General features: G+C 45.6%; 10 protein-coding genes across 10 annotated transcripts; 6 read left to right on the top strand and 4 right to left on the bottom strand.

Moving 5' to 3' along the window:
* Window positions 1-76: 76 nt before the first annotated feature.
* V1513DRAFT_440749 (phosphoribosylglycinamide synthetase) lies at window positions 77-2,910 on the bottom strand. Its single transcript, XM_066897411.1, has 3 exons — window positions 2,498-2,910; window positions 2,318-2,427; window positions 77-2,261 (listed from the first exon to the last, which is right to left on the bottom strand). Exons 1-3 carry the CDS (start codon window positions 2,769-2,771, stop codon window positions 276-278), a joined length of 2,370 nt encoding a protein of 789 aa, XP_066754884.1. The 5' UTR covers window positions 2,772-2,910; the 3' UTR covers window positions 77-275.
* Window positions 2,911-3,009: 99 nt separating this feature from the next.
* V1513DRAFT_440741 (GHMP kinase) lies at window positions 3,010-4,720 on the top strand. Its single transcript, XM_066897410.1, has 3 exons — window positions 3,010-3,996; window positions 4,057-4,176; window positions 4,239-4,720. Exons 1-3 carry the CDS (start codon window positions 3,286-3,288, stop codon window positions 4,461-4,463), a joined length of 1,056 nt encoding a protein of 351 aa, XP_066754883.1. The 5' UTR covers window positions 3,010-3,285; the 3' UTR covers window positions 4,464-4,720.
* V1513DRAFT_411849 (transmembrane amino acid transporter protein-domain-containing protein) lies at window positions 4,554-7,749 on the bottom strand. Its single transcript, XM_066895739.1, has 2 exons — window positions 6,113-7,749; window positions 4,554-6,054 (listed from the first exon to the last, which is right to left on the bottom strand). The coding sequence occupies exons 1-2, from the start codon at window positions 7,572-7,574 to the stop codon at window positions 5,048-5,050; spliced, it is 2,469 nt and encodes an 822-aa protein (XP_066754882.1). The 5' UTR covers window positions 7,575-7,749; the 3' UTR covers window positions 4,554-5,047.
* A 1,505-nt stretch (window positions 7,750-9,254) lies between these two features.
* On the top strand, window positions 9,255-13,226 carry V1513DRAFT_424033 (amino acid permease-domain-containing protein; the record flags this gene model as incomplete). Its single annotated transcript, XM_066896065.1, has 4 exons — window positions 9,255-9,380; window positions 9,534-9,627; window positions 9,687-9,952; window positions 10,008-13,226. 4 exons carry the CDS (start codon window positions 9,255-9,257, stop codon window positions 13,224-13,226), a joined length of 3,705 nt encoding a protein of 1,234 aa, XP_066754881.1.
* Window positions 13,227-13,725: 499 nt separating this feature from the next.
* On the top strand, window positions 13,726-14,607 carry V1513DRAFT_440733 (uncharacterized protein). The gene is made up of 4 exons (XM_066897409.1): window positions 13,726-13,920; window positions 14,002-14,111; window positions 14,193-14,274; window positions 14,327-14,607. The coding sequence occupies exons 1-4, from the start codon at window positions 13,918-13,920 to the stop codon at window positions 14,345-14,347; spliced, it is 216 nt and encodes a 71-aa protein (XP_066754880.1). The 5' UTR covers window positions 13,726-13,917; the 3' UTR covers window positions 14,348-14,607.
* On the bottom strand, window positions 14,526-16,947 carry V1513DRAFT_440729 (uncharacterized protein). Its single transcript, XM_066897408.1, has 6 exons — window positions 16,434-16,947; window positions 16,317-16,374; window positions 16,125-16,266; window positions 15,671-16,075; window positions 15,279-15,618; window positions 14,526-15,229 (listed from the first exon to the last, which is right to left on the bottom strand). Exons 1-6 carry the CDS (start codon window positions 16,860-16,862, stop codon window positions 14,654-14,656), a joined length of 1,950 nt encoding a protein of 649 aa, XP_066754879.1. The 5' UTR covers window positions 16,863-16,947; the 3' UTR covers window positions 14,526-14,653.
* A 167-nt stretch (window positions 16,948-17,114) lies between these two features.
* On the top strand, window positions 17,115-18,466 carry V1513DRAFT_440727 (JAB1/Mov34/MPN/PAD-1 ubiquitin protease-domain-containing protein). The gene is made up of 5 exons (XM_066897407.1): window positions 17,115-17,351; window positions 17,401-17,550; window positions 17,608-17,687; window positions 17,740-17,987; window positions 18,044-18,466. Exons 1-5 carry the CDS (start codon window positions 17,247-17,249, stop codon window positions 18,382-18,384), a joined length of 924 nt encoding a protein of 307 aa, XP_066754878.1. The 5' UTR covers window positions 17,115-17,246; the 3' UTR covers window positions 18,385-18,466.
* Window positions 18,467-19,110: 644 nt separating this feature from the next.
* On the top strand, window positions 19,111-20,570 carry V1513DRAFT_457466 (uncharacterized protein; the record flags this gene model as incomplete). The annotated part of the gene is made up of 4 exons (XM_066899625.1): window positions 19,111-19,221; window positions 19,283-19,612; window positions 19,669-19,880; window positions 19,937-20,570. The coding sequence occupies 4 exons, from the start codon at window positions 19,111-19,113 to the stop codon at window positions 20,568-20,570; spliced, it is 1,287 nt and encodes a 428-aa protein (XP_066754877.1).
* Window positions 20,571-22,087: 1,517 nt separating this feature from the next.
* On the top strand, window positions 22,088-23,416 carry V1513DRAFT_440721 (tyrosine phosphatase family-domain-containing protein). The gene is made up of 4 exons (XM_066897406.1): window positions 22,088-22,299; window positions 22,369-22,502; window positions 22,559-22,686; window positions 22,754-23,416. The coding sequence occupies exons 1-4, from the start codon at window positions 22,254-22,256 to the stop codon at window positions 23,160-23,162; spliced, it is 717 nt and encodes a 238-aa protein (XP_066754876.1). The 5' UTR covers window positions 22,088-22,253; the 3' UTR covers window positions 23,163-23,416.
* A 435-nt stretch (window positions 23,417-23,851) lies between these two features.
* On the bottom strand, window positions 23,852-25,120 carry V1513DRAFT_376390 (kinase-like domain-containing protein; the record flags this gene model as incomplete). Its single annotated transcript, XM_066894927.1, has 2 exons — window positions 23,852-24,661; window positions 24,716-25,120. 2 exons carry the CDS (start codon window positions 25,118-25,120, stop codon window positions 23,852-23,854), a joined length of 1,215 nt encoding a protein of 404 aa, XP_066754875.1.
* Window positions 25,121-25,354: the final 234 nt, after the last annotated feature.

Raw genomic sequence — 25,354 nt, 5'->3', positions numbered from 1 at the left:
ACCCTCATCAGTGAAAACACCCTAGCCCGATGATGATGATAACTTCTACAATCATAACTATGTTGCAAATATAAAAAGCACGCCAACGTTGTTGTATTAATGTACAAATATGACCAAGAATTTCAAAGAAAAATATCTAAACTATTATTTCACATATCGATACATACCGCAATGCAAATACCGTCAATCCCTCAATAACAAAATTTCGAATCAAGCAACTATCAGAGAAATATACAGAGTAAGGGACCTAAATACTTCAGTTTTCCAGGCGAAACTTAGTATAGGCCCTCAAAGTTCTTGACAACGCACTGAGGTTCTCCCGATGCGACCTTGACCAAATTTCCGATAACGTAGACCTTCTCACCGCCCTCGGCCAATAATTTTGCGACCTTCTTGACGTTCTCGGGTTTGACAGTAAGAACCATACCAATACCCATGTTCAAAGTCTTTAATATATCGGACTTAGGCACATTTCCGGCCTTACCCAACCACTTGAAAACTGGGAGAATATCCCATGTAGTCGCGTCAATGCTAGCGCCGAGATGCTTGGGGAGCATACGCGGAATATTCTCAATAAGACCACCGCCGGTAATGTGAGCCAAACCAAGAATCAGATGTTCACGGATAGCAGGCAGCAATGTCTTGACATATATCCGAGTGGGGATAAGCAAGCTATTCTGAACTGTTGTGGAACGATCCCACGGAGCTTCCTGATCATATGCCAAGCCAGCGTGTTCGACAATCTTTCGGATGAGTGAGAAACCGTTGGAATGTACACCATCCGACGCGAGACCCAGAAGAACGTCACCTGCCATCATGGCATCTAAATCAGGGAGAGTGTATCCCCGCTCCACTGCGCCGATTGCCGTTCCACCTGCATCATAGTCATCGCCGTGGTAGATACCAGGCATCTCGGCAGTCTCACCGCCGACCAAGGCGCAACCAGCGCGCAGGCAACCCTCCGCAACACCATTAACGAAGTCAGCAGCCACATCGACATCCAACTTGCTACAGGCATAATAATCCAAAAACATCAATGGCTCGGAACCTTGAACGACGAGGTCGTTAACATTCATAGCGACTAGATCGATACCGACTGTATTGTGGATCCCAGACAGCTGCGCAATCTTCACCTTCGTGCCGATACCATCAGTAGCGGCAACAATAAGCGGGTCCTTGAAGCCAGCAGCCTTAAGATCGAAAAGACCGCCAAATCCACCAAGTTCAGCATCCGCACCCGGACGAGCGGTTGCTTTAACGCTGGGCTTGATTCGTTCTACAAGGGTGTTTCCATTTTCAATATTGACACCGGACTTCGCGTAAGTGATCACTTCTTCTTCCTTTGGCTTCCTGTCGCGAAATGCACGGTAAGCAATATCTTTTCGGTAATGCATATCTTTCAAGTGGATTTTGCTGATTCCAACGTACGCCTTCTTGACAGCCTCCTCGAGAGTGTCGGCGACGGCAGAAGCAGAAATTACTCGACCACCAGAGGAAACAAGTTTACCTTCAGAAGTCAGTGACGAGCCAGCGTGAAAAATGAACGTGTCATCGCTCTCGAGAGGATCAATAATTATCTCGTCATTCTTGCTATACTTGCCGGGATATCCCCCAGCAGACCCAACAACGGTAACGCCAAATTGGCCGGTAGTTTTGACTGTGATGGCGTCAAGTCGGTGCTCCACGCAAGCCAAGAAAATCTCCGCAAGATCGGTGTCCTTGCTGAGAAGAGGTAACACAGACTGTGTCTCGGGGTCACCAAATCGGACATTGTATTCTAATACTTTTGGACCGGACGTGGTAAGCATGATACCGGTGAACAGAAGACCGACGAAAGGGTATCCGTCCTTGCGCATGCCGTCAATAGTGGGCTTGATGATTGTACGTCTAATCTCGTCGATGATCGCAGGCGTAGCAACAGGAGCAGGAGCATAAGTACCCATACCACCAGTGTTAGGGCCATTGTCGCCATCGAAAATCCGTTTGTGGTCTTGCGCAGGGGGGAGATCGACCACGGTGTACCCGTCACTGAAAGCAAGAATACTGAGCTCATCACCTTCCAAAAATTCTTCAACAACGACTTCGTCACCAGCATCCCCGAAGGCCTTGTCTTCCATGATCTCCTTAAGTGCACCATATGCCTCTTCCTTCGAGGTCGGAATCAAGACCCCTTTGCCGGCAGCAAGACCAGATGCCTTGATGACGACATTATGGTCGACCGACTCGACATAGGCCTTGGCCTTCTCGTAGGATGTAAAATTCTAGAATATGTTAGACATAAACTTATTTTTGGCAAAGTTTAGTTATGGGCACGAACCTCATACTCCGCAGTTGGGATATTGTGCTTCTTCATAAAGTCTTTGGAAAACGTTTTGGATCCCTCCATTCTGGCAGCAGACTCAGACGGTCCAAAGCATGGAATACCGACTATGTACCAAGAGTTAGTATATAGTCCAAGACAGGGATACCAGATCAAATGGCCCGGACGCGAACTCACTCTTTCTGAACTGCGTCTCGATGCCATCCACAAGCGGCTGCTCAGGACCAGGTACCACCAAATCCACACTCTTCTCCACAGCAAAGTTCACAAGTGACGAAAAGTCCGCACTGTCAATTGAAACGTTCTCAACCTTGTTGAGGCCACGAGCAGTTCCGCCATTGCCAGGCGCGACCCAGATGTGGTCAACTAGAGGCGATTGGGCGAGCTTCCACGCAAGAGCGTGTTCTCGGGCACCATTACCCACGACGAGGATTTGCAAGTGTGCCGTCATTTCGCACTCGCTCTTCGAGACGACGATAAGCCAGAATCGAAGAGCAACAATATAAATATGGAAGCGAGAAAGGCTGTCCGGCGCGTTGAGGAGACTGCAGCTAGCAAGTACTGGCTGGGTAGTCGCAAACAAAGTTATGCGCTCTAAATTTTTTTTCCAATCCCCCGTTCACGATGACTATTTAACCTGGGCAAAGTAATTGAACTCAGTTCCGGGTCAGCATTGGCCACGCTCCCAACGGGTGTGCCCTCAAATACAAACGCAAAATATACCTGACCCAGCTCTAACTTTTTGGCTAGATAGACCTGACCTTAGCACAACGGTAACTGGCCACTTTAGGCCCACCGTGTTCGACTACATAAAAGATTGGATACAACTCTTGCAAACATACAGCCTATACTACATCCAGCCACTCATTTGTACGTCTTCCCCTGTTATTCAATCGCGCTATATTCTAATCCTCGGTGGAGTCGACTAATTGAGTGCCATCAGCGTCTAGATATCGATAGAGAAGATGCCACGATCATTCACTATCAAAGTGCCATGCTCGTCCGCTAATATCGGCCCAGGCTTCGACGTCGTAGGCCTAGCACTCTCAATTTGGCTAGAGCTGCGGGTGAAAGTCGACGATTCTCTTTCGGGCGTGCCACACAATTGCGAAATCAGCTATGAAGGCGAAGGTGCGAAGGATCTTCCGCGTGAGGCTGACAGCAATTTGATTACTCGAACAGCGCTTTACGTGCTCAAATGCCACGATATCCGCTCATTCCCTGCGACAACGCTTGTGCATATTGTTAATCCTATCCCATTAGGTCGTGGACTTGGATCCTCGGGTGCTGCTGTAGTTGCTGGTGTTATGCTTGCCAACGCGATCGGACAGCTTGGACTCTCGAAGGAACGGATGATGGACTACTGTCTAATGATTGAACGGCATCCAGATAATGTAACCGCGGCAATGATGGGTGGATTTGTTGGGTCGTATCTGAGGGAGTTGGATCCGGTTGATATGGAACGGAAGGAGATCCCGCTGAGCGAAGTGCTACCTGAACCAGCCGGTGGTGTGGATACTGGTCTTAGACCACCTGAGCCGCCGAATGGTATCGGCCACCACATCAAGTTCGGATGGGCAAAGGAGGTCAAGGCGATTGCAATCATTCCAGATTTCGAGCTGTCGACCGCAAATTCCCGCAGCGTTCTTCCTAAAATGTACAGCGCGAAGGATATGGTATGACTGTTTGCAAAGTAGTATATTATGGTACTTAGTATCCTAACGAAAGAGGAGTAGATTTTCAATTTGCAGCGATTAGCTGTTCTCACCACTGCGCTCACTCGGTCACCGCCAGACGCAGATCTGATATACCAGGCAATGCAGGACAAAGTTCACCAACCATACAGGAAGACCCTGGTATGCTACATCTCTGATATTCTCCAACAGTCGTCAATGCTTGTCACTAACCACGACATTAGATCCCCGGTTTAACTGAGATTCTCCTATCCGTCACGCCAAAATCACATCCCGGCCTCCTCGGCATCTGTCTCTCTGGTGCGGGTCCCACAATTCTTGCCCTCGCAACCCACAACTTCGAGACAATCGCTTCAGAGATCTTGGCACGGTTTTCGAAAGAAGGCGTCGAGTGCATGTGGAAAGTGTTAGAGCCGGCGTATAATGGCGCGGAACACATAGAAGAGTAGAAATAGATTAGTCCTCGGTTGGTTATAGATTGGCAAGAAATCAAAAGATTTTATACTTTTTCGTTTGGCTGGAGGAAAGATTGGTGTAGACGACTAATACTCTTCTTTGGATACAACTTCATCGATTGTATAATACAGTTTCGATTATCATATCGCCAGGAGGTTACTGATGCGGGAAAAAAGAAAAGTCGTCGTTTTTCAGATTTAGAGCCAACCGGGCTGCAGCGAATATAGACTCATCATCGATGGGACACAGAATATTAACAAACTATACCTTTTATGAACATCCTCCGCAGTCGCAAACATATCATACCTAAATACATACAAACCAACGCATGAACAACAAATGCAAAATGAAACATTCAGCCAAATGCAAAATTTACACAAAAAAAATGTATGTCGCTAGACCAAGAAGTCTTCGCATGCAAGCAAATTGTCGCGAGCATCTCACACACAAAATAAAAACTTTCGAGATAGCAATACAACCGAACGAGTTAATAAAAGTCCAACCCAACCAGAAACCGATGCGATAGATAGTGCGACAACCCAATATTTTGCTTCCTTACGATTCCGACCGTACGTAACTAGGAACAATATCTGAAGAAATCGTTGTCGGGTGTGCTAGTAGCCCAGCTTGCAATCGTATTACCAGTCGTGTACATCATGGAAGCAAGACCGAAGACACATATGACGATGTCGATGGTTTTGTTGAACATCGACGTCGCGCACGCTCGATAATGCAGGAGGGGAGGATAAACGTAGGTTAGTGGGATACAGGCCAATGATCCGATCAACGCGACGAATTTATCCAAGTCATCTGCACCACCCCACGCCACAAACGCAGTGACGAGAACAACGGCCATACGGAAAATGTTCTTTTGCCACTTGGCACGAAGATCATGCTTGCCAGATTTGACAAACCACGCGTTCTCCATGATACGGATTGCAGGGAAGAGCTGGAGTGGTGTACTGAGAAGAATGGCCATCGCATAAATAAATTGGACAGAGTTCACGAGACGGTTGTCCTGCGGCATGTTGAGAATAACGACAGTTTCAACATTGGAGCCGTACGCGGCATATGACATAACACCCATCCCAATGTAAACCAATGTGATAATGGCCATAACCAAGCCAATCGCGGAGTAGAACTGGTTGGGCCGCTTCATGGATTCGTGGATTGGAATCACGAGTCCAATGCCCTCGAAGGTGAAAATGGCAGTACCAATGAAGAGAGTCCAGTCCTTACTATTGAAAGCAGCAACGTCAGAGACACCGTGGTCGATCAGCACCTTGCCATCCCAGAAGTACACATATGCTAAACCAAGCAAGATGAAGAAATCGGCAATCAATGCTGAGACGGACAACTTGGAAATATTGCGAACCATAGAAAGTGGAACGAAAAAAATCATCTGCAAAAAGATGAGATATCGGACTGGGACAAAGACGCGGCAGTCGGTAACAGCGAGAATAAATGCTTGCAGATTCTCAGATGTGAAGACGGTATACGCTGCGGCAAAGCCAATCTGTGAGAGGACAATGGATGTGAGAATAAGAAGACGCATTTTCTTGCCATACAATATACCACCCATGTCTATTCCGCTTCGTTAGCACCAGGTGACAAAACGCAATATGACGAGAAAAACACTAACCTCCGAAACTAGCCTGAACCCGCATTCGCGAATCAATCAACAAAACAAAGCAGTAATATGTGAGGACTGCAACAAAGAATAGGACCGCTGAGGAAAAGAGCATACCACCATTGTAGTAAGCTTTCGGTAAAAACAGAACGCCCGTACCAACGAAACCCTTAAGTAATAGCAAGACAGCTTTCGTAGCGCTAGTGTCCTGCACTATCTGCCCATGATGTCTAGCACCTGCTGCAGTAGCGTGTTTTTTGCCTGTCAACAATGCGGCCTCTTCGTCAATTGAGTGCAGAGAAGCATTCTCATATTCATCATATTCGTCGGAACCGCGGCTTGACCGACTCAGGTGTCGTCGAAGTCTGTGTGTCAGCCCTTCGTCACCCATACTTCGGACTGAGGATGCACCGCCATAATCCTCCTCCATTTCCTCCTCATCGTCGTAGTCGTCATCATCTTCTAGCTCTTCTCCAGCGAAATGACCATATACACTCAAGAACTCCAAGAAGTTCCGGGTTAAAAAAGGTCGGGCAGGAGGGGGTGCCACCTTCAAATTGGCGTCTAGGTCATCATTTGAAGTGCTTCCTTCCCCACCATTGATATCGCCACTTGCACCATAATACAGATGCTGTTGTTGCTTCGCCTTGGACAACAAGTAGTTTCGTCGAAAACCGCCGGGAATATTGATGTTATGGAAATTGAGAGTATCATCTTCGGGCTCAGGTCGAGGCATTGCACTAAACGATCGTGAACGGCCCCGTCGAGCTGAACTGACTTCTGAGTTCTGCTCGTGCTCTCTTTGCCAGTTGTAGAGCTGGCGAGTAATATCGCCACCTTGTAGTGATAAGGAATAGAAATTGGGGTCGACGTCACCATCGCTAGCATTTTCACCATTGACTTTGGTAGATGTGCTGAGCACGCTCGCTGCGCTAGAGTGGCTCTTATCCGCGACGTTGATCTTAGAGAATGGAGAAGGAGACGACGGCTTTGGAGAAACGAGATGGCGACCGATAGAACGCACAAACCCAGAGTCATACTCGGCGGACGCATTTACCCCGGTAGTTGCTGGAGATGTATCTGGAACATTGCTCGCTGAAAAATATGACCGTGCGGGAGACGGATTCATAGGACTAGGATACATAACGGCTGTGGACGAAGCAGGGACCGAACCAAACTGATGGTGCATCTGTACACCATCCTGTCGAGCAGTAGCCACAGAAGAACTGGGAATATCTGCGGAGGAAGCACCATTCGGGACCGGCTGGTTATTGGTACCAAGACGAGTAGCAGGGAACGATGATACTGGACGCGCAGGAGCGCCTCGCTGACCGTCCAACGAGGAGGAAGCAGTCGCCATGGAGTTGCTAGACGCAGCTGACGATGCAATGGAGTCGCTCGCAATGCCGCTAAAACCCTCATTACCATTAGCGCTGCTTACCCGTCGTGGGATATCAATCGACCGCGATGTCATGATACGAAAATTACTGGGAGAGGCAAGAACCACTTAGGCCGTTATTGACGTAGGGATGTAATCGCTCGTAAACAAAGTACTATCGGATAAATATAACAAAATATTCAGCCGATAACGGAAAACCAGAGTTCGCAAATAGGATAAGCAGAGGAAGTCACACTGGCGATTATGGGAACATCAATATGAAAAGAAATTAGCTCTGCACAAGACGAGAGTTACAAAAATACAATTACTCAAATCATGGCGAATATGCCACAAAAGTTGTGGGTGGCGGCATAAACAAGGAGCTTCCGACATTGAGTTTAGCGCATGACAGTGGCACGTGCCATGAAATTCCGGCGAGTCACGCGTTGGCCGCAAAAGTGACGGAAATCATCCTGTGGGGGCGAGAGCGCCACTAGACAATAATTACCCTAGTTTCTTGCCGGTAATGGCAAACCCTAGTCGACCATTTACCGGCCAAAGGGATAATCAAGTTAGTTTAAAACGACACCTTCGCACCTATCGTCAGATTGACTTCGGGTAGTAGATGACAATTGTTTTGTATCAAAATTTTTCAACTACACTGCAGATGCCGAATGACAAATATGCTGCTATGATACCAGATAGCGACATTAAGCTTGCAAAACGTAACTGGTAATACCTGGATACTCAGCTTGATTGGGCCCATTGGCGCTCTAAAACTATATATATAGTACACTTGTTAAACTCATTACTAATGTAGATACGGTCTTAACATACATGAGTTTATAGTGTATCGGTCACCAGGTTCAACTGCCAGAATCAGAGTATATGATGACTGATGAGCCTTGCAATTCCAAGTATGCTTATGGCTTGGAAGTGCCCAGATTTCGGAGATCTTTAACTATGACGATACCGCGAAAATCAGACCGGACCACAGGCAATAATTTACGCATGTGTCGCTTAATCCACACCTAGACCTTGTCAGCTTAACTGGGAAACTCATTTGAGTGCACGAAACCGCAAAAGCTCGCCGGCGCATAAACTCATGCACGTGCGTTGGCCCGGAGTTCTGATCAGGCTCTTATGAAGAACACTCCAGTTCTCCATTCCTTTTTGTGTTTTTTTGTCGTCGCCAGTTCTTCAGAAATATAATTTGTTGACACCACTGAGTCACTGACCAGTCCGGTGACAAGGCATATAACATGGCATGAACTGTCAGTTAAGGCAAAGCTCCTTTCGCCGAAGTAGTGTCGATTTCCAAAGTGCCAAATGCCCCCTTGCTGGCTCAACTTTAGTTAAGCTCACCACTTCGAGCTGCAACTACATTCCACGTAAACACGACTATAGGTGCTATTTGAGAATTCGTATATACATTATACAAGAAACTCCACACGTATTAATAAAATATCATTAACCATCTGTCATAGTTGTTCCTAATATTATTCTCAAGGAGCTTTGGAAGATCCGGCTCAGGCTGCGTTACCCGGCTGTAATATGTGCGATAAGCTAAAATCTTATTTAGGTGCGGAACGTCCGAAAGTTTAGCTGCTACGAACACAATGTTGTCTGGAACCCAGCCTGGCTTGCTTCCTCTAGCAAGTCTCTTGCTGTATTGGTGGCTCTTCTTTGCTGAACTGTTAATCTAGTTCTCTAAATACCAGCAAAGCGGGTCTGTCTGGACTCTAACTGCCTTAATAGTTTGATATTTACCCAATTATGGGGCCGCCGAGTTTGTGGCAGCGCCTGCGGGGGAGCTATTCCCCTCGGAGACGCGCATCTGAGGAGCATTTCACTGATGAAAAGCAGTCCCAGGAGTCTGCGAAGATGGGAACTTTCTCTGGAGTACGTGTCGATTTTCGCAGCTGCCTTTGTTGGCTCTGACGGCATTGAGGAAGCATGGACAACCTAACTCATGCTTCATTTCTTTGTTCATTAGAGTTTTGTGAAATGCAGCTCAGTTATCTGCGACATGGCATATATACTGACGAGACTTAGGTGTTTGTTCCTACAACCTTGAACGTACTGTCAATCCTCATGTTCTTGCGATTCGGGTTTATCTTGGGCCAAGTTGGAGTCATTGGAATGATTGGTAATGCTGTGGCTGCATCAGATAGTTAACTCGGTTGGCTAACCAGCATGCCACAACAGGCATTCTCGTAGTATCATATGTTATCGATCTTCTTACTGTGCTATCTATTTCGGCAATTGCAACAAATGGCACAGTTCGCGGCGGTGGTGCTTATTATATGATCTCCCGGTCACTCGGGGCGGAATTCGGCGGCAGTATTGGAATCGTCTTCTACATAGGTCAGGTTTTGAATGCTGGTCTGAACGTTGTCGGTTTCGTTGAGCCAATTTTATCGAATTTCGGAAATGAGTACGGTATTACCTCGCAATTTCTTCCGGAAGGGAGGGCATGTTACCTTATTTTACGGCGTAGTAGTTTCACCGGTCCTGACTGATTGATAGTGGTTCGAATTTCTCTACGCCACATGCCTGTTGCTGCTCTGTACGGGCGCATGCATGCTAGGATCCTCAGCGTTTACCAAAGCAGGGTACGTCTTGTTTGTCATTCTAGTACTATCGACACTCTCGGTTCCCTTATCAGCATTTTTCGTCAAAGAGCACTACGTGCCAGAGTTTCACACCGTCTATTCGGGTCTTTCCCTGGAAACTCTTCGTAACAACACATTGCCTATGTTCACGGCAGGCGCAGCTGGTAGTGAAATGTCAGGTCCCGAGAATTTCCGCTCTATTTTCGGTATTTTCTTTCCCGCGACAGCAGGTATTTTCGCCGGCGCCAGTATGTCTGGTGACTTGAAGTCTCCTGGAAAGAGTATTCCCAAGGGAACATTGTATGGTCTGCTGATGACATTCTTTTTCTACGCTATTGTTATCATTGCTATGGGCGCATCGATTCCTCGCCAGCTGCTCTACACAGATGTCCAAGTTTTGCAGACTGTTAACTTGTCCAAGTATGTTATATTACTTGGTGAGATGTCGACTGCATTGTTTTCCGCTATTGTCGGTATCCTGGGCGCTGCTAAAGTCTTGCAAGCTATTGCTCGAGATGACATTTTGCCACAGCTTCGAATTTTCAAACAGGGAACAAAACGCGGAGATGAACCTATTTACGCCGTTATCATCACATACGTGCTGTGCCAGGCCACGATATTGTTGCCAATCAATCAAATTGCAAGCTTTGTCACAATGGCCTTTTTAATGACATTTATCGTTACCAACGTTGCCTGCTTTTTGCTCAAAATTGGTAGCGCGCCAAATTTCCGACCGTCATTCCACTACTTCAATTCCATCACCGCGCTTGCCGGCGGTCTTTTCTGCATTGCTACAATGTTTGTCGTCGACGGTATTTATGCCAGTATCATCATCGGAGTTCTCATTGGCCTGTTCATCATCATTCATTATGTCACGCCGCCTAAGGCCTGGGGTGATGTCTCACAGTCGTTGATTTACCACCAAGTTCGCAAGTATCTGCTACGTTTGCGCCAAGATCATGTTAAGTTCTGGCGACCGCAGGTCCTACTTTTTGTCCACGATCCCCGATCTTCGTGGAACCTAATTCATTTCTGCAATTCGTTGAAGAAAGGTGCGCTGTATATTCTTGGACATGTAGTTGTCATGGATGATTTTCAAGGTGGTCTTGCTGAAATGAAGCGGCTTCAAAGCGCCTGGATTAAGCTCCGTGATATAAGCAAGGTCAAAGCTTTTGTTCAAATGGCGGCTGATCCTGACTTTGTCTGGGGCGCACGTAATATTGTCATGCAGGCCGGTCTCGGTGGAATGAAACCAAACATTGCTGTCCTTGGATTTTTTGATGTTGCTTCATACCGAGCTCGTGTGGCTGCTGGTGGCCTGACACCTGTGACTACCAAGGCCGAGTCGCGACCAGAACTGCTACAGCATTCGTTTAAAAGTAAAGTCAACATCGACAGCTTACCGACAGACAATATCAAGCCAGGTACGTCTATGTCAGTCACCCAGTATGTCAACGTCATCGAGGATCTATTAGCAATGCAGATCAATGTTGCGATTGCTCGTGGATTCAGCGAGCTTGAGCTGCCGTATTCATGGATCCCGAAAGAGAATCGTCAGAAGAAGTATATCGACTTGTGGCCGATTCAAATGTCTGCTCATCTTCTTGAGCCGAATGGGGAGGGCGGCGTCTTGAGCACAAATTTCGATACATATACCCTCATCCTTCAGCTTGGTGCCATTTTGCGAACAGTTCCTGCATGGAAAAAATTCTACAAAACTCGTGTTGTTGTTTTTGTCGAATATCAGGAAGATGTTGAGGAAGAGCGCGGTCGTGTCAAGACTCTCCTGGATAATCTCCGAATTGAGGCCGAAATCTGCGTGTTCTGCTTGTCAGATGGTTCGGTTCCAGCATACGAAACTCTTATTCATGGTATGCCAGACGAGACCGGTAAAGTGACTGCTACTGTTGGCAATGAGGCGTGGTGGATTGAACTCCAGGAAGCGCGCCAACTTCTTGAACGTGCTGATCTTATCGAGCGAGGAAAGCCAATTCCGATAAGCTATTTGAATGGAGAAGTCGCACTGGCTCCGTCAGCTGTACTTGATATTCATCCTGGAAACAGCGCTGGACCATCAGTGCTGGTATCCGCTGCGGCCGGTGGTTCTAGTGCCTCTGCTTCAGGAACCGATGTGCCCGATCTGAAGAAGTACCTTCGCAAGCGCCGTCAGACTATGACCGAAGTACAAAAGATTGGCATGTCATTTAGCATGCAGACTAGCAGACTGGCGGATGAGGAAGTTGCGTATCCTTCGACGTTTGATGATGAGGATGTGGATGAAGATGAGCTTGCTGGTGATGGTGAGTTTGACACTGGATATTCGACCGAAGACACTGGTGTGGGAAGCAGTTCGAGCCGTGGCAAGGGCCATGATCTATCGCCTAGCACCACGTCCCAGTCTAAGAAGTCGCTGGGGTCAAGTTCAGGATCGTCGATAGCTACGTTGTACAAGCAGACATCGCACGAATCGTCGCAGTCGGCAAAGCAGAGTTTACAAGAAGAGCAGCAACGTAACTTGATTGATGTCGAACGAAGCGCTGCTGAAGCGTCATTTCAGCCGTCCACTCTAGATTCTTCCGCTGTCGATTCGCAGACCCCTCTCACCAGACCAAGAATCACGCATCAATCATCGCTGGCTACTTCTATCTCTGGATCTTCACGAACACGACGATCTATTCCGCATTTCAGCGGACAGACCATGCCACATTCTGAAGTCCTTGCCGAGGAGGATGGTCAGAAGACGATTCGCTTCGCATCACATTCCCGTATTCCACCTACTGCGGGGACAGCTGGCGCAACCGATGATTACCCTCCTGCGCCTTCCACTAGAGAAAGCAGCTCGAACTTGTCCCGCACACTGTCGACTTTCACATCGCCGTACCATGATGAACGATATCTGTCGTTTAACGACCTCCCTGCTCGTGCTCAGCATCTCATACTGAACGATTTAATGGGAACGCAATCTCGGGAAGCGGCAGTGTTGTTCGCGACGTTGCCTGCGCCAATGGCGAATACTTATCAATCAGAAGAAGAATCCATCGCATACCTCGAGGAGCTTGATTTGTGGTGTAAGGATCTACCACCGACCTTGTTAGTCCACAGTCAGAGCGTCACGGTCACGATGGCGTTATAATTGCAGTATATCTTAGATTGGAATCTTGTCTTTGTTGGGGGGTTTTCAGTGTTAGTTTTGCTTTAAAAGTCATATAGTGTTTAATTGTTTTAATTTGTTTTCATTGCATGGATGATTGTGGTAGTAAGGTGCATCAACTAATTACGTTTCATGAATTTTCATTATATTGGTATTGTGGTTGCATGTTTATTTTGGCTGAATGGTGATGATTTTTATTTATAAGCTGCTGGTTTGCGTGAAGATTAGGTGTCTATTTGGCGTGTAGGCTGCAGGTGTGTGGTTATTTTATTTTGCATTTGGTCTTTTTATGTCTAGCATTCTGGATGGATGTGTGTTTTTGTCGAAGTGTGAGTTGAGACAGATTAAGTGAGTTTGGAGTTGAATTGAACAAGTTGGACGTGGGATGCCGCCGTGTAAACAAAATGTCCGAAAGAATCTGTTTGCTGGGACAGGGAAGCCAAATCGGCGCAACGCTGCAGCTGTAAAAGTAAGGTCTTCGTGCTAACATAAGAGTGTCTCACAACTCATCCTCACTCTCCACCACTTTTGTTCGAGCCCAGCCCAAGCAACTTAATTGGCAAACAATTCAATTCAATCCCGCGGGGAGAATAAGTGATATAATCCGGCGATTATTTGGTGTTCACTGTGCGATCATCGACGCTGGCCTCGTTAACTCCACAGGCACGGCATCATGGTACGTTCAGCCCCTGTCATTAGCTGCCGCTTGCGGATTTGAACTAATAATAAATGCTGATATATATATATATATATACAGTCCGCCTTATTCAACTTCCAGTCGCTACTATTAGTGATTCTGCTCTTGATATGCACAGCTACTTACGCGCACCAAGTTATTCCCGCAATAATGAATCGGAATAGACATGGGTACGTGGTCCCAGAATCTTAAAGTTTCCTACTTAACACCGCTATCATGTTGTTGTTTTTTTATGTTAACTATGGATTTAGTGTTTTGGGCATATTCTGGAAAGCTGCGCGGATAGGTGAACGGCTTAGCCCGTATGTCTCCATATGTTGTATTATCATGGCGGTAAGTTGGGACTTGACGTGTGATGAGGAATGGGTACTAATTTAGTATTTAGTTTTCGCTTTTCACTCAGTAAAACTATAACCAATTGAAATAGAGGAAAGTCCGCCGTATTGGATGTAATAGTATAGTAATACAAGAAGTGGAAGAGGTCGATGCATGGTCACATTAGCAAGCCACGATTATTTGTAAAGTATATACAGTCAGTTAAACCTCGGATTCTAGGAGTTATTTGCTGTACATAGTATGATGGGACCGCAACATCTATTTTGAAATTATATTGTTTGGGCGAGACCAACCAAGGTCTTGGTCTAATAAAATCTGCCAGAACCACCAAAAAAATGCGATTTCATGTCATAATAGTACAAATGCTTGAAATGCATCACGAGAATTCAAAAATCTCGCCAGATCCAGCACACATCTTAGCTACTCTTGAAGACCCCACGATTCTTTCCAACTTCAAAGCGTCCCATTTTGAAAACATAGATTTTACCGAGATAGCCGCCTTATTGGCTCGTCCATCACTGACACTCTGCAGGAGGAATCTGACTATTTCAACGTAGAATGTCGGATTTTCTGGTAAACCGTACATAAAAATCGTCTCCGCTCCTTTGATGTCGTACCGTCGGAAATGATGCAGTCTCTCCGTGTACAAAATGACTTTGTTTTGACCATCCTTAAACAGAGCTCTTTGCCGCGTGACATCAGAAACGGAAGAATACTCATTAATCGCAGAAAAACTGAACCCGCTTGCGCCAAGCTTCAAGTTGACCTGATATTCTTGCTCCATGTAGTTTCGAATTCGAACATAGTCGACGTAGGACGGGACAAAGATCAGAGTACCAGAAGAGGAGGCTGACGTCGTGCGCATGAGGGATGGAAGAGCCTTTGCTGTAAAGTATTTAAAGCGTTTGTCTGGGTCTTCTTGCGGCGAGGAAGAATAGAACTTCATAAAAACCTGAAATGCGTTAGGCACCTTAGTCATCTACAACACCGCTTTCACATACATGATCCAATTTCGCTCCAATATCAGTCAAAACTCCGCTATATACTGGACGAAATTTGACTTTTCCACCAACATTGTGCATATGATGCGAAAACAAGGCATTAATCTCCGGGGTAATAAACTCTGCGAACACAAGTGTTTGCCGTAAGTACTTTGCTTCGCTATCCAAATACCAGTTTCGTATCCGGCTAAAGTCGCACCCATGTGGGTCCTTGGGGATAAGATTGAGATGGCTGAAAATTTGTATCATGTGGTCCCAGTTCTGCATTGTGATAGCTGACGCTTGGTCGACAATCACAACTTCAATGGAACTGAGAAAGTCAAAGTCACGTTTTTTATCCCTGTGCACTGTCAGCGATATGACAAGGCCAAAGATATTGAACAGAAACATACGTTTTATCACCTATGGCAAGACGGAGACCTAACGGACTAGCGATAATGAGATCGGAATTATAAAACTCCGTGAATAATTTCAGTGTCTTTCTCGTGAACTTCATGCCAAGTCTGAAATTGTCATCGTTGACTCCCGCAAATAATTGTCTGAAATCCTCGGGTTTCGTCTTTGGCAGAGTCACATTTGAGTAATATGTTGTTTTGAAACGCTTTAAGTTCTCTTGCTGTGAAGTGCCTGATAATCGGATTATCGTCTCGACAAAGTGATGGCAGCAGTTGCGAGTAGGCAGGATTACTAGAACCTTTGGCCGTGTGAAGCCCTGATCGCGCAATTCTAAGGAGGTCAGATCGGAGTGTTGCAGTTTCGATAGTCGCGCATTGTCTTTCAGAACCGTGTCTCGTGTCCTACAACATTAGCAGCGCGTCTAAAACAATATCGAATGAGATCACTTACTTAAAAATGTGATTAAGCGCATGCAGCGAATAAATGTTCTGGATCTCTTGGGCATTTGACATAGATCGAGGAGCAAAAAGAAGGTCTTCGTTCGAAAATATCGGACGAAGCAGAGATTTCTGTAACTTAGAAAATATTTCACCTGCGTCTGTCAGGAATAGTCCATGACTCATGATATTCATATATATATACCCTCTGAACTGTGCTTTTTATTCACCTCCTGGAATGGTGAGACTAGCCTTCTTTTAACCTGTCGATAGCATGTTAGCTAGCTGTACGAATATCCAAAAAAGAGCAGAATTGGCCCACCTTCAAAGCGTCCAAAGTGGTATCTGAACTGTTGATCTCCTCATTAAAAGTCAATGATCCTGGACGCTGCCGACTCAAAATATGCGTTGCCGGTTCTCCATCGGCAATTGCAGTAGGATTAATTTTTTCTGTTGTCCATTGTTTGGCCTGAGCATTATTCACCATCCTCTTCAACAATTCCTCCTTGGGATTGGCAAAATGATAATGAAAAGGATCACTAGAGTCGCTTTCTTCCTCTCCTTCTTCATCTAACTCATTTCCATGCTCAATATCACTGGCATCTTCTTCCTCCCTCTCTGGCTTTATCTCGATCTGGTCGTCGCCATCTCTCGAAATGTTCGTGGATTCCTCCCTGACTCTTGACTGGGTTGCTCCCGAAGTGCCTTTGGAAACAGCTTTACCTCCTTTCGTTGCTGCCTTCTTAGTCATGTCGCTACTACTTTGTACCAGTCATTCCTTGACACTATACAGTAATACTAACTGGACTGTTCCCGACCGAAAATTTATGCTTATGAGTAAAAACAAAATTTCGATTTTGAGAGTTTCGCTTCGTGCGGCGCTGGTTAAATCTCTAGTGAGGGCTCGGGGAACTGTGGCTGATGCGCATCGACAAGTTTAACTGTGGCGTCGGGACACCTTTAAGCCACAGACACAAAAATTTTCTAGACGAACCCCAAATATTGACTCAATATCAAACCGAAATCGATTTTAACTCGCGGATCTTAACGCCGGCTTGCAAAATTAACTGGATTTTGTTCAAGGATTGATTGTATAAATTTAATTTAAGTGATACTGTGCGATATAATCAGTATAATGTCGAATTATGGGTCATTCCTCCATCTTAGCAAGCCTGCTAGTATGATGACTGCGCACGCTAGCAGCACGCCGACTCCTTTGAATATTATAATACATCCACAGGTAAGAATTACTTTACGCAGCGTTAAAGAGTAGACACTGATTTAGCTAGTCATTGTTTTCAATCCTAGACCATACTTTGCGCAGAAACGAGGGACAAGAGAGAGTTATTGGCACACTTCTAGGACAGCGATCGGAAGACGGCACGGAGATTGAAATAAGAAGCGCGTTCGCAGTTCCTCACATCGAGTCTGCTGCTCAGGTATGATACTGCTTGCATATAGGCGTTGTCGTGAAGATCAGAAAATAACGCGCACAGGTTGAAATTGATATGGAATACCACAAGACAATGTACAACTTGTATCACAAAGCGAACCCAAAAGAGATCTTAGTCGGATGGTGAGCTAAATTGCAGTCTACATTTAGTAGATATCATATTAATTGAGGGCAGGTACGCGACATCATTAGAGCTTAATGCTTTCAGCGCATTGATCCAGAACTTTTACTCGTCTGTGTCTGATGGCACATATCCTTATCCCGCTGTGCACCTCACGATGCAGGCTGACCCTTCATCCGACATATCTATTAAGACATACATCTCTACCAACGTCGGTGTTTTACCAGACAAGATCTCTGAAAGCTGCTTGTTTGTTCCAGTCCCAAATGAGCTGCGGTACTCCGAGAGTGAACGCAGTGGCCGTGCGTATTCCCAACTGATGTCAATTATTTGGCGTCCAATGCTAACAAGCCTATAGTCGAATTGGTTGCAAGTGCGAAGAACAACGAGAGCCGAGACACATCGATTATCAGCGATATCGCCAGCCTCGAAAAATCGATTGAAGAAGTCATCGCTATGTTGGATCGTGTCAGCGCCTATGTGTCCTCCGTACAGGACGGCACCACGCCAGGCAATGTTGCGATTGGCAAATTCTTGGTCGCAAACCTCAGCCAGGCGCCTAAGATCGATGCAGACGAGTTGGAGAAGCTATTCAATTCGCACCTGCAAGATATTTTGCTTGTCGTATACCTAAGTAACACCATCAAGACGCAGATGGAGTTGTTCAACGGTTTGAAGCGGACGGCGGTGATTTCATAATGTGTTTAAATGCTTTATTGTTTATGTAGTTTAAAACATTAGTTGTCATTATTATCGGATAATAATGCATTTATTAGAGAAATCCTTTGGTTACGAGCCAGTAGAGCGCAGAGCTACCAAGTGTGGCGATAGCCAAGAAACAAGGCAATCCCGCAAGGTTCTAGATGCCCTCTGCTGAATCAGTTACTGGATTGTAAAATGTCGGAAGTCGTTGCGGTAGTAACTTAGACGTTAATATCTTCATGAGCTGTATCCGCGTAAATGGGTACGCGGTTAGGGCAGCTTAGGCCTGTAAAGTTTGAACTTTGCTATTTGATTCTTGCCTTAGCGAACGTCGATCTGACCTGACGCTGGCAGATGAAATACTAGCTATTCTAGAGAATCTCTGTGTATTTCTTATGTTAAACCAACCCGGACGGCAACTAATCAGTATCTCTGATCTCAATACGCGGCTCCGGACAGTGTTAGACGGGCATCGAAACCTCGTGCGGGGTTTCCAGTAAAGACTTTCTGATTCTCTCGCCATAACAAGGCTGGTACGAACAAAGTACGACCCGTTCGATTACCATTCATAAATAATCTTCCAGATCGGAACCGCCCGTCGGTGAGTGATCCTTTGGTGGGGTAATTTTTCTGCTGCAAATCGAAGACAGCATAGCGGAGATCACAGAAAGGAAAAAAGAAGACTTTGGCAAGTATCCTTCTTGCCAGAGCGCATTGATTCGCATGTATTCCTTTTGGACAGGCTTCAATATCTTCACCAATGCCATCTACCTTTCTCTCATAATCCTTACTATACCGTTGGCGTTTGATGTAGGCGGTGAAGAGTGTGGGCTGGTAAGTTACCGAACCTATGTCATGCAGACAGATCAAATAGCTAATTGGTGGACTCATGCAGGCATTTACGTTGACGCTTGCCGTCTTTTACTTTTCTATGGCCACTATTCGTCTAATAGGTCGAAATACAAAATTCAGCATTATCACCCACGTTGTATACTACTCGCAACATGTGATTATCCCTTCACTGTTCATCATGTTCCTCAACATTTACTCTGACCCCAAACACACGTTTCCAATATGGAACCGGATCCTTGTGCCATGGCAGTTTTTCTTACAGAATTCGACAGCGGGATTTACAATACTGGAGGGGTTCTGCACGCTGCTTGTGATCCAGGCAACAGGTCAGATCAGCAGGTGGCTTGTAAAACGGAATTCTGATTTATGGACGGTAGGTACCTCGTTTAATCTCTTAGTGTCATTACCCGCACTGATGACGTTTTCCAGATTGTGTTTTTAGTTGCCTCTGGCAGTATAATATCCGGCACGTTCTATTATCTTTACAGGATATACACATTCCCAATTACCATCGGAATGGGGAACGCGACATTGATCGGCGTTGTACTCACATGTACTACGTTCCTGGGCGGATATGGAATCGTATCTAAGAAGGGTAATCTCATCGAATCAAGCTTATTGTTTGCGTATATGGTTTATTGGTATGCTATATTGTGTCGAGAGATTTGCGCATTGAAAACTAACGAATGGATCTTAGCCTGTATGAAACATTTACTGATTTCCAGCCGACACACGCCAATGTCGAGGCAATTGAAAAGCCAGCCTTCCCTCCTTTTCCTCCAATAATCGTAGAAAGCTATGCAACAATTGTCTCTTCTCTGGCGTCGACAGTTCCGGGCAGTTTCTCCACCACATTCGACTTCATTTTGGCAGCCATGTCGACTATCACGCCGTCCATCGTCGTCTCGCTCGCGTACCGCCTTTTAGTTCTGTTTGCGACGACGCTTATTATACCGGCGCTGCGAGAACCGGTCGGTAAGGAGAACAGGCCCTCGATTCGCCGCAATAACCATACCAATCATACTGCTGCGAATCACGAGGACTCGGCCATTTTAGACGATGACGACGAGTTTGACGACAAAAGTACAGGCTTCACGCCTTTTGTTACGGCGTACATGCCCGTTGTGCTGATCGCGGTGTATTCTCATCTATTAATGCAGCATTTCGGGTACCTGTCCAAGACGACGAACTTGCTGGGACTGGAGGTCGAGAGCTGGCAGTTGTGGTCGTGGGTTAATTGTGCCGTCACGTTAGGCTTATATGCGTCTGAGACTATATACGGCAAAGAGTCGCGGGGGGACACGTTAACTAGGCATTGGAAGATTGAATAAGTAGTTTACAATTCACAGTATTTTGGCTAGCGATAAGGATAGAGAATCGCTACGGTTTGCGGTATGACATGCTAGTGCAGTCGATATGACACATGATCGTGTTGAATGACGGTATATGATTACACCTTGGTGCAATTATTAGCTACTTTATTACGTTTTATAATTGTATTACATTACGTGTTTCTCGTGATTTTTTTATTCATAATGCTTTGAACCCACCGCAGTTTTTCAGGTGATTGTTATACAGCTGGGAATCAATTCAACGTTTGATTATTGCGTATGGTTGCATGTTTAATCATTTAGGTTTTGTGGATATGTTCGCTGTAAAGTCATTGAACGATCATGATAGATTTGAAGCCAGAATCGTCACAACAGATGTTATGAAAACCTTTTGTATACTATTCATTTTTATTGATTCAGAATTCTTAATATAACTTCCAACACTATCTATTGCAGCAAATAAAAATAAATAGGGAGGAGAAGAAATCAGAGTGAATTATGCAACTCTCGTCTTTGAGATATAGAATCTCTTGGAGCTTGACTCTATGTTTGCAATAATGTCTCATCATATTAAAGAAGAAATCAGGAAATAGCATCTTTTCCTACGAATAACAGAGATAACCACAAGAATTCGGGAGAAATCACAAGAAGCAACAAAGGACAAATTCTTTCTGGGATGTGCGAGTCTGGTATATTCGACTATACCAACTTCCAATCCGCGTCTGTTAACACATCGCGCGAGATTCAAGTATTCAGGACTCTGAAAAAAAGAAAGAAGTCTCCTCGCTTCAAGAATAAGCTCCATTGGGTTCTAACCGACACCATGCCTCCAAGAAACGAAGACAAACGTCGATTTGAATTGCATAACTATGATTACCAAACGAGTGTGATACCCCCCCGGGCTTCCGCACGCAGCGAAACCGGGAATTACCAACCCGTGGTCGCAAAGGCGAAATTCAACAGCGTCGAACAAACACAGACCCGAAGGACTGCATTTGGCGGGACAACGAACATCCAGACGGTTTCCAATAGCCGAAAATGACGCAACATCTCTGCTTTGGGCGAGCCAAAGTATCGTGAGCCGTTGCGACGGCTAGGAAAACGTTAGATTCGAATTACGAGCGGAGTTTTAAGTCCGTGCGTTTCCACTTTTTATCTCATTGAGACAACCCGATTGACCGGAGACTATATTCATGTTAGCTTACTGAATCAAACCATCAAGTACAAGTACCCAGAACAATGCAACTACCTTTCCCCAAAGCATATAAAAAGCATGCAAAAGAAGGAATGAATAATATCCATCCCCCTTCTACATGCTTTCGGTAGTAAGCTTCGAATGCAATTTTTTGAGCGAGAAGACTCTGAAAAGAAAAAAGGAAAAAGTTTTAAGACCGTGTTGAAAAATTAGTTTGTTTAAAGGGCTTCGCGCAAAGCCCTATGAACGATAGACAAGTAGGGTTTGATGGTGTTGTTACTTGTTGAACCACTTATTAAGTCAGTTCGGTTTATGCAAGTTTAATATGCATATGAAAAGTGAGTTGAACCAAGGCCCAACCGGGCTACAGCTTTCATTTGTTAGCAAGAGCTCTAAATTCTGGGTTAACAGCAAGAACACCAGCGATATAGCTCCCTGGATCAGCCAGGAGGTGTCGGTTACTGACTCGCGAGCTCGAAGTTATAACGATGCTCGCCCCTCCTGAGCTATTCGGTATTGTCGAAGAGAATATCTGTAAGTCTTCCGTTTCCCATGTGCGTGATGTGACCACTAGTATGAGAGTACATGCTAATCGGGCAATAGATCGATGTACTGAAATCGACCCGCTCAATTTCCCGTTCCTGCAGACACTGTCGCTCAATACAATTCTGTCAATAAGTCAAGAAAAGCCGTCGCCGGCAGTTGAGCTTTTCGCCCGGGAGCATAACATCAAAATCGTATGTGTCCGTACTTCATCCACTATCGAATGATCGAATGCTGACTCGAATGATAGACACACATGCAACTTCCGGCGTGGAAAATCTCGGAGGAAGAATGGAAATTGTTGCCTGATGCCGTCGTGCAAAGAAGTCTGTCATACGTACTAAACACGAGATATTATCCACTCCTAATTATCGATTTGTATGCAAATTTAAATTTTTCTCTACCGTCCATTGTTGGCGATTACTAACACCGGTCATGGGCATAGATCATGTACATTTATCGGCGTGTTACGAAAGCTGCAGCATTGGAATTTATCGTCAATTATCAACGAATACCGCGAAATGTCATTCGACCGGTCACAGTATTTATACGAATTATACATCGAATTAGTTGATTTGGGAAAATTTTCGATTCCGAGACTCCGATTGCTTGATTCCACCGAGAATGTGGGCAAAACAATGGGGGTAGTGAAGAGGGACGGCCTGGTCATAGAAACTTGTGCTGGTAGTACTGGCGACGAGCCTCACGGGCAATATGACCTGTCGCTATTTCCAGTTGAATCGCTTCCTGAGTGGTACATTGAGCAGGAACGAATGTGGTTGGAAGATAAATCACAGTATAACGATATCAAGCGAATCGTCGACGGTAAAAGGAAAGCTGTCCATTGTGTGTAAATATTTGTTTTTAGCGTGGCGAATGAGGCGTCGTTTTCAAGGTTACGTGCAAATTATACGCATGTGTTATTCTATACATGGAAGTCGTTCACGGCAATCCTCAATGGCGCACCTTGTTCATAAGTCATATGTATATTATACCATTACATCAAACTGTTGCAATCAAAAATTAAAACGCCATCAGCAAGGTAAATGAGTCAAAGGTGAACGAGAGAGATACAGGTGTAAGCCATACCACACTGCTACAAAAGAATATCTATACACAAAATAAGCATATCACATACGGCAAAAACATAGAGCTGCCGTCATCAGAATTAGGAAAAGCAAAACGAATATGTATATGTAAGTTCTATATCAAAACCAAAATGACATCACATATATGAATTATTTATAGAACTAAACCAATAACCAAAGCCATACCACACGGAAATAGGTTTCTTTTTCATTTTTTTTGGATGGCGATAAAACTCGAACCCACAACCGCTCGAAAAAAAATACTGTAACCCTCATTATACTATATGCCGATATATACGATGACATGCCAATAAAATATGTACCCTTGACCGAAATCCAACCAACCTACCGAAACCAAAATGTGCTTTGACTAAACTAGAGAGATCCCTGTGAATCGAAGGGCTCTATATAACAACTTTCCGAATGTCTATGAGGAAATATCATCTCGCAGAGATTTATCGAGACAGGAGTTCGTCTGATAAAAACTCTTCCTTCTGGGATGGATTTAGACCCTCTAGCACCCACGGATCACGCTTTATCTCATCAATTGACATTCTCTTTTCCGGATCCTTTTCTAAAAGATTTCGCAAGAGATTCTTTGCCGATTCTGGTACATTAGGAGTCTCTGGAAACAGGAGTGGATCTGTAGCAATTACATTGAAGAGCTCGAACTCGTTGTCCGCAGTGAATGGGCATCGGCCATATAATAAACAGAACAACGTGACTCCTAAAGCCCATATGTCGATTTTATTCGTTATTTGCGGCCGAGGCAGGTCGGGATCGTTGTAACATAGCTCAGGCGCGAAAAATGCGGGTGTACCGGCGGTCTTAGCGAGCTCAAGCTCGTCATCTTCTCCACTCAATCCTGATATGAAACTAACACCAAAATCACTAATCTTGACTACACCCTCTCTGGTCATGAGTAAGTTTGCGGGCTTGATATCACGGTGGATTATTCCCTTGTAATGCAGATACTCCAGACCGAGAACCACGTCACGGAATATGCTGCGTGAATAGTCCATCGTCATTGCAGGCGTGCCGTCATCATTTTGCCATGTGATTTCGCCAAGTTCGACGTACTCAAAAACTAAGAAGATCTTTTTGCTAGAAGCATCGTCGAGAACCTCTCGCAGTCGGACAATGTGTGGGTGGTTGCATTTCTTAAGGATGGCTATCTCTCTTCGAATCTTCTCTTCCTGAGTCGAACCTTGGCGCAGAGAGCGGCCCAATCGCGGGCGACCGGCCCTGTTCATTATCTTCATTGCCTAGAATTATGGTCAGTTAAGAATCGCTCGAGTACGGTGAGATTCTCTGCGTACCACGAAGTCACCGGTAGTAAGATCACGGCCAAGTTTGACTTTTCCGTGCTGTCCTCTGCCAATCTCATGTATGACCTCATAAGTGTTGAGCATTTTTCGGCCACTTATTGGGTCATAGTCAAGGTTGACGTAGTGAGTTTCTTTGACGAGTGATGCGAGCACAGGCGCGGATGCTGTCGGTGTCTGGGCAAGAGAGGCAGATGTTGTGGAAGTTGTGGATGCCGGAGTGGATACTATAGTGAGCTCCTGGGCAGCATTGACGAGAGAAGATGTGGAGGAAGATGATGACAAGGAATAGTATATGTTCGGCCGGGAAATTGGATCGGTTGCGTAGGGCGTGTTGATGGTCGAGGAGGAGGACGCTGGATCGTTGTCACCTGCGTCTTGGTTGGAGTTTGGATGCATGGAAACCCGAAGTGACGCCGCTGCAGCATTCAGAACATGTGCGCTAGTCGGAGTGGACGGTGACGAGGCGGAAGACGTGGTCGAGGTCGAATTCGCGGACGAGGACGACGCGGAAGAAGAGGAGGATGGCGAGATCGCAGCGTGCGACACGACGGGGGCGACTTTGGGCGACTCGGCGGGATGCGACGACGACGAGGATCGATCCCTGAGCGAGCGGAGCAGTGGCAGAAAGTG

Source organism: Lipomyces chichibuensis (assembly GCF_038497645.1).
Source record: "Lipomyces chichibuensis strain CBS 12929 unplaced genomic scaffold V1513scaffold_7, whole genome shotgun sequence".
Taxonomy (NCBI): Eukaryota; Fungi; Ascomycota; class Lipomycetes; order Lipomycetales; family Lipomycetaceae; genus Lipomyces; species Lipomyces chichibuensis.
This window is presented reverse-complemented; position numbering and strand designations above follow the sequence as displayed.

Excerpts from the sequence above, each read along its gene's own strand:
- V1513DRAFT_440729 (XM_066897408.1), bottom strand. The coding sequence starts at position 16,862 with ATGACTAAGAAGGCAGCAACGAAAGGAGGTAAAGCTGTTTCCAAAGGC. Across the intron at positions 16,375-16,433 it reads CCACTTTGGACGCTTTGAAG|GTTAAAAGAAGGCTAGTCTC; the intron begins GTGGGCCAATTC and ends TGCTATCGACAG. Across the intron at positions 15,619-15,670 it reads CTTGCCATAGGTGATAAAAC|GGATAAAAAACGTGACTTTG; the intron begins GTATGTTTCTGT and ends GACAGTGCACAG.
- V1513DRAFT_440721 (XM_066897406.1), top strand. The coding sequence starts at position 22,254 with ATGCTCGCCCCTCCTGAGCTATTCGGTATTGTCGAAGAGAATATCT. Across the intron at positions 22,503-22,558 it reads GGGAGCATAACATCAAAATC|ACACACATGCAACTTCCGGC; the intron begins GTATGTGTCCGT and ends CTCGAATGATAG. Across the intron at positions 22,687-22,753 it reads CCACTCCTAATTATCGATTT|ATCATGTACATTTATCGGCG; the intron begins GTATGCAAATTT and ends TCATGGGCATAG.
- V1513DRAFT_440727 (XM_066897407.1), top strand. The coding sequence starts at position 17,247 with ATGTCGAATTATGGGTCATTCCTCCATCTTAGCAAGCCTGCTAGTATG. Across the intron at positions 17,352-17,400 it reads ATATTATAATACATCCACAG|TCATTGTTTTCAATCCTAGA; the intron begins GTAAGAATTACT and ends TGATTTAGCTAG. Across the intron at positions 17,988-18,043 it reads CGAGAGTGAACGCAGTGGCC|TCGAATTGGTTGCAAGTGCG; the intron begins GTGCGTATTCCC and ends ACAAGCCTATAG.
- V1513DRAFT_411849 (XM_066895739.1), bottom strand. The coding sequence starts at position 7,574 with ATGACATCGCGGTCGATTGATATCCCACGACGGGTAAGCAGCGCTAAT. Across the intron at positions 6,055-6,112 it reads GGTTCAGGCTAGTTTCGGAG|ACATGGGTGGTATATTGTAT; the intron begins GTTAGTGTTTTT and ends GAAGCGGAATAG.
- V1513DRAFT_440741 (XM_066897410.1), top strand. The coding sequence starts at position 3,286 with ATGCCACGATCATTCACTATCAAAGTGCCATGCTCGTCCGCTAATATC. Across the intron at positions 3,997-4,056 it reads TGTACAGCGCGAAGGATATG|ATTTTCAATTTGCAGCGATT; the intron begins GTATGACTGTTT and ends AAAGAGGAGTAG. Across the intron at positions 4,177-4,238 it reads AACCATACAGGAAGACCCTG|ATCCCCGGTTTAACTGAGAT; the intron begins GTATGCTACATC and ends CCACGACATTAG.
- V1513DRAFT_440733 (XM_066897409.1), top strand. Across the intron at positions 14,112-14,192 it reads ATGAATCGGAATAGACATGG|TGTTTTGGGCATATTCTGGA; the intron begins GTACGTGGTCCC and ends CTATGGATTTAG. Across the intron at positions 14,275-14,326 it reads TATGTTGTATTATCATGGCG|TTTTCGCTTTTCACTCAGTA; the intron begins GTAAGTTGGGAC and ends TTTAGTATTTAG.
- V1513DRAFT_440749 (XM_066897411.1), bottom strand. The coding sequence starts at position 2,771 with ATGACGGCACACTTGCAAATCCTCGTCGTGGGTAATGGTGCCCGAGAA. Across the intron at positions 2,428-2,497 it reads CGAGACGCAGTTCAGAAAGA|TCGGTATTCCATGCTTTGGA; the intron begins GTGAGTTCGCGT and ends CTTGGTACATAG. Across the intron at positions 2,262-2,317 it reads TCCCAACTGCGGAGTATGAG|AATTTTACATCCTACGAGAA; the intron begins GTTCGTGCCCAT and ends AACATATTCTAG.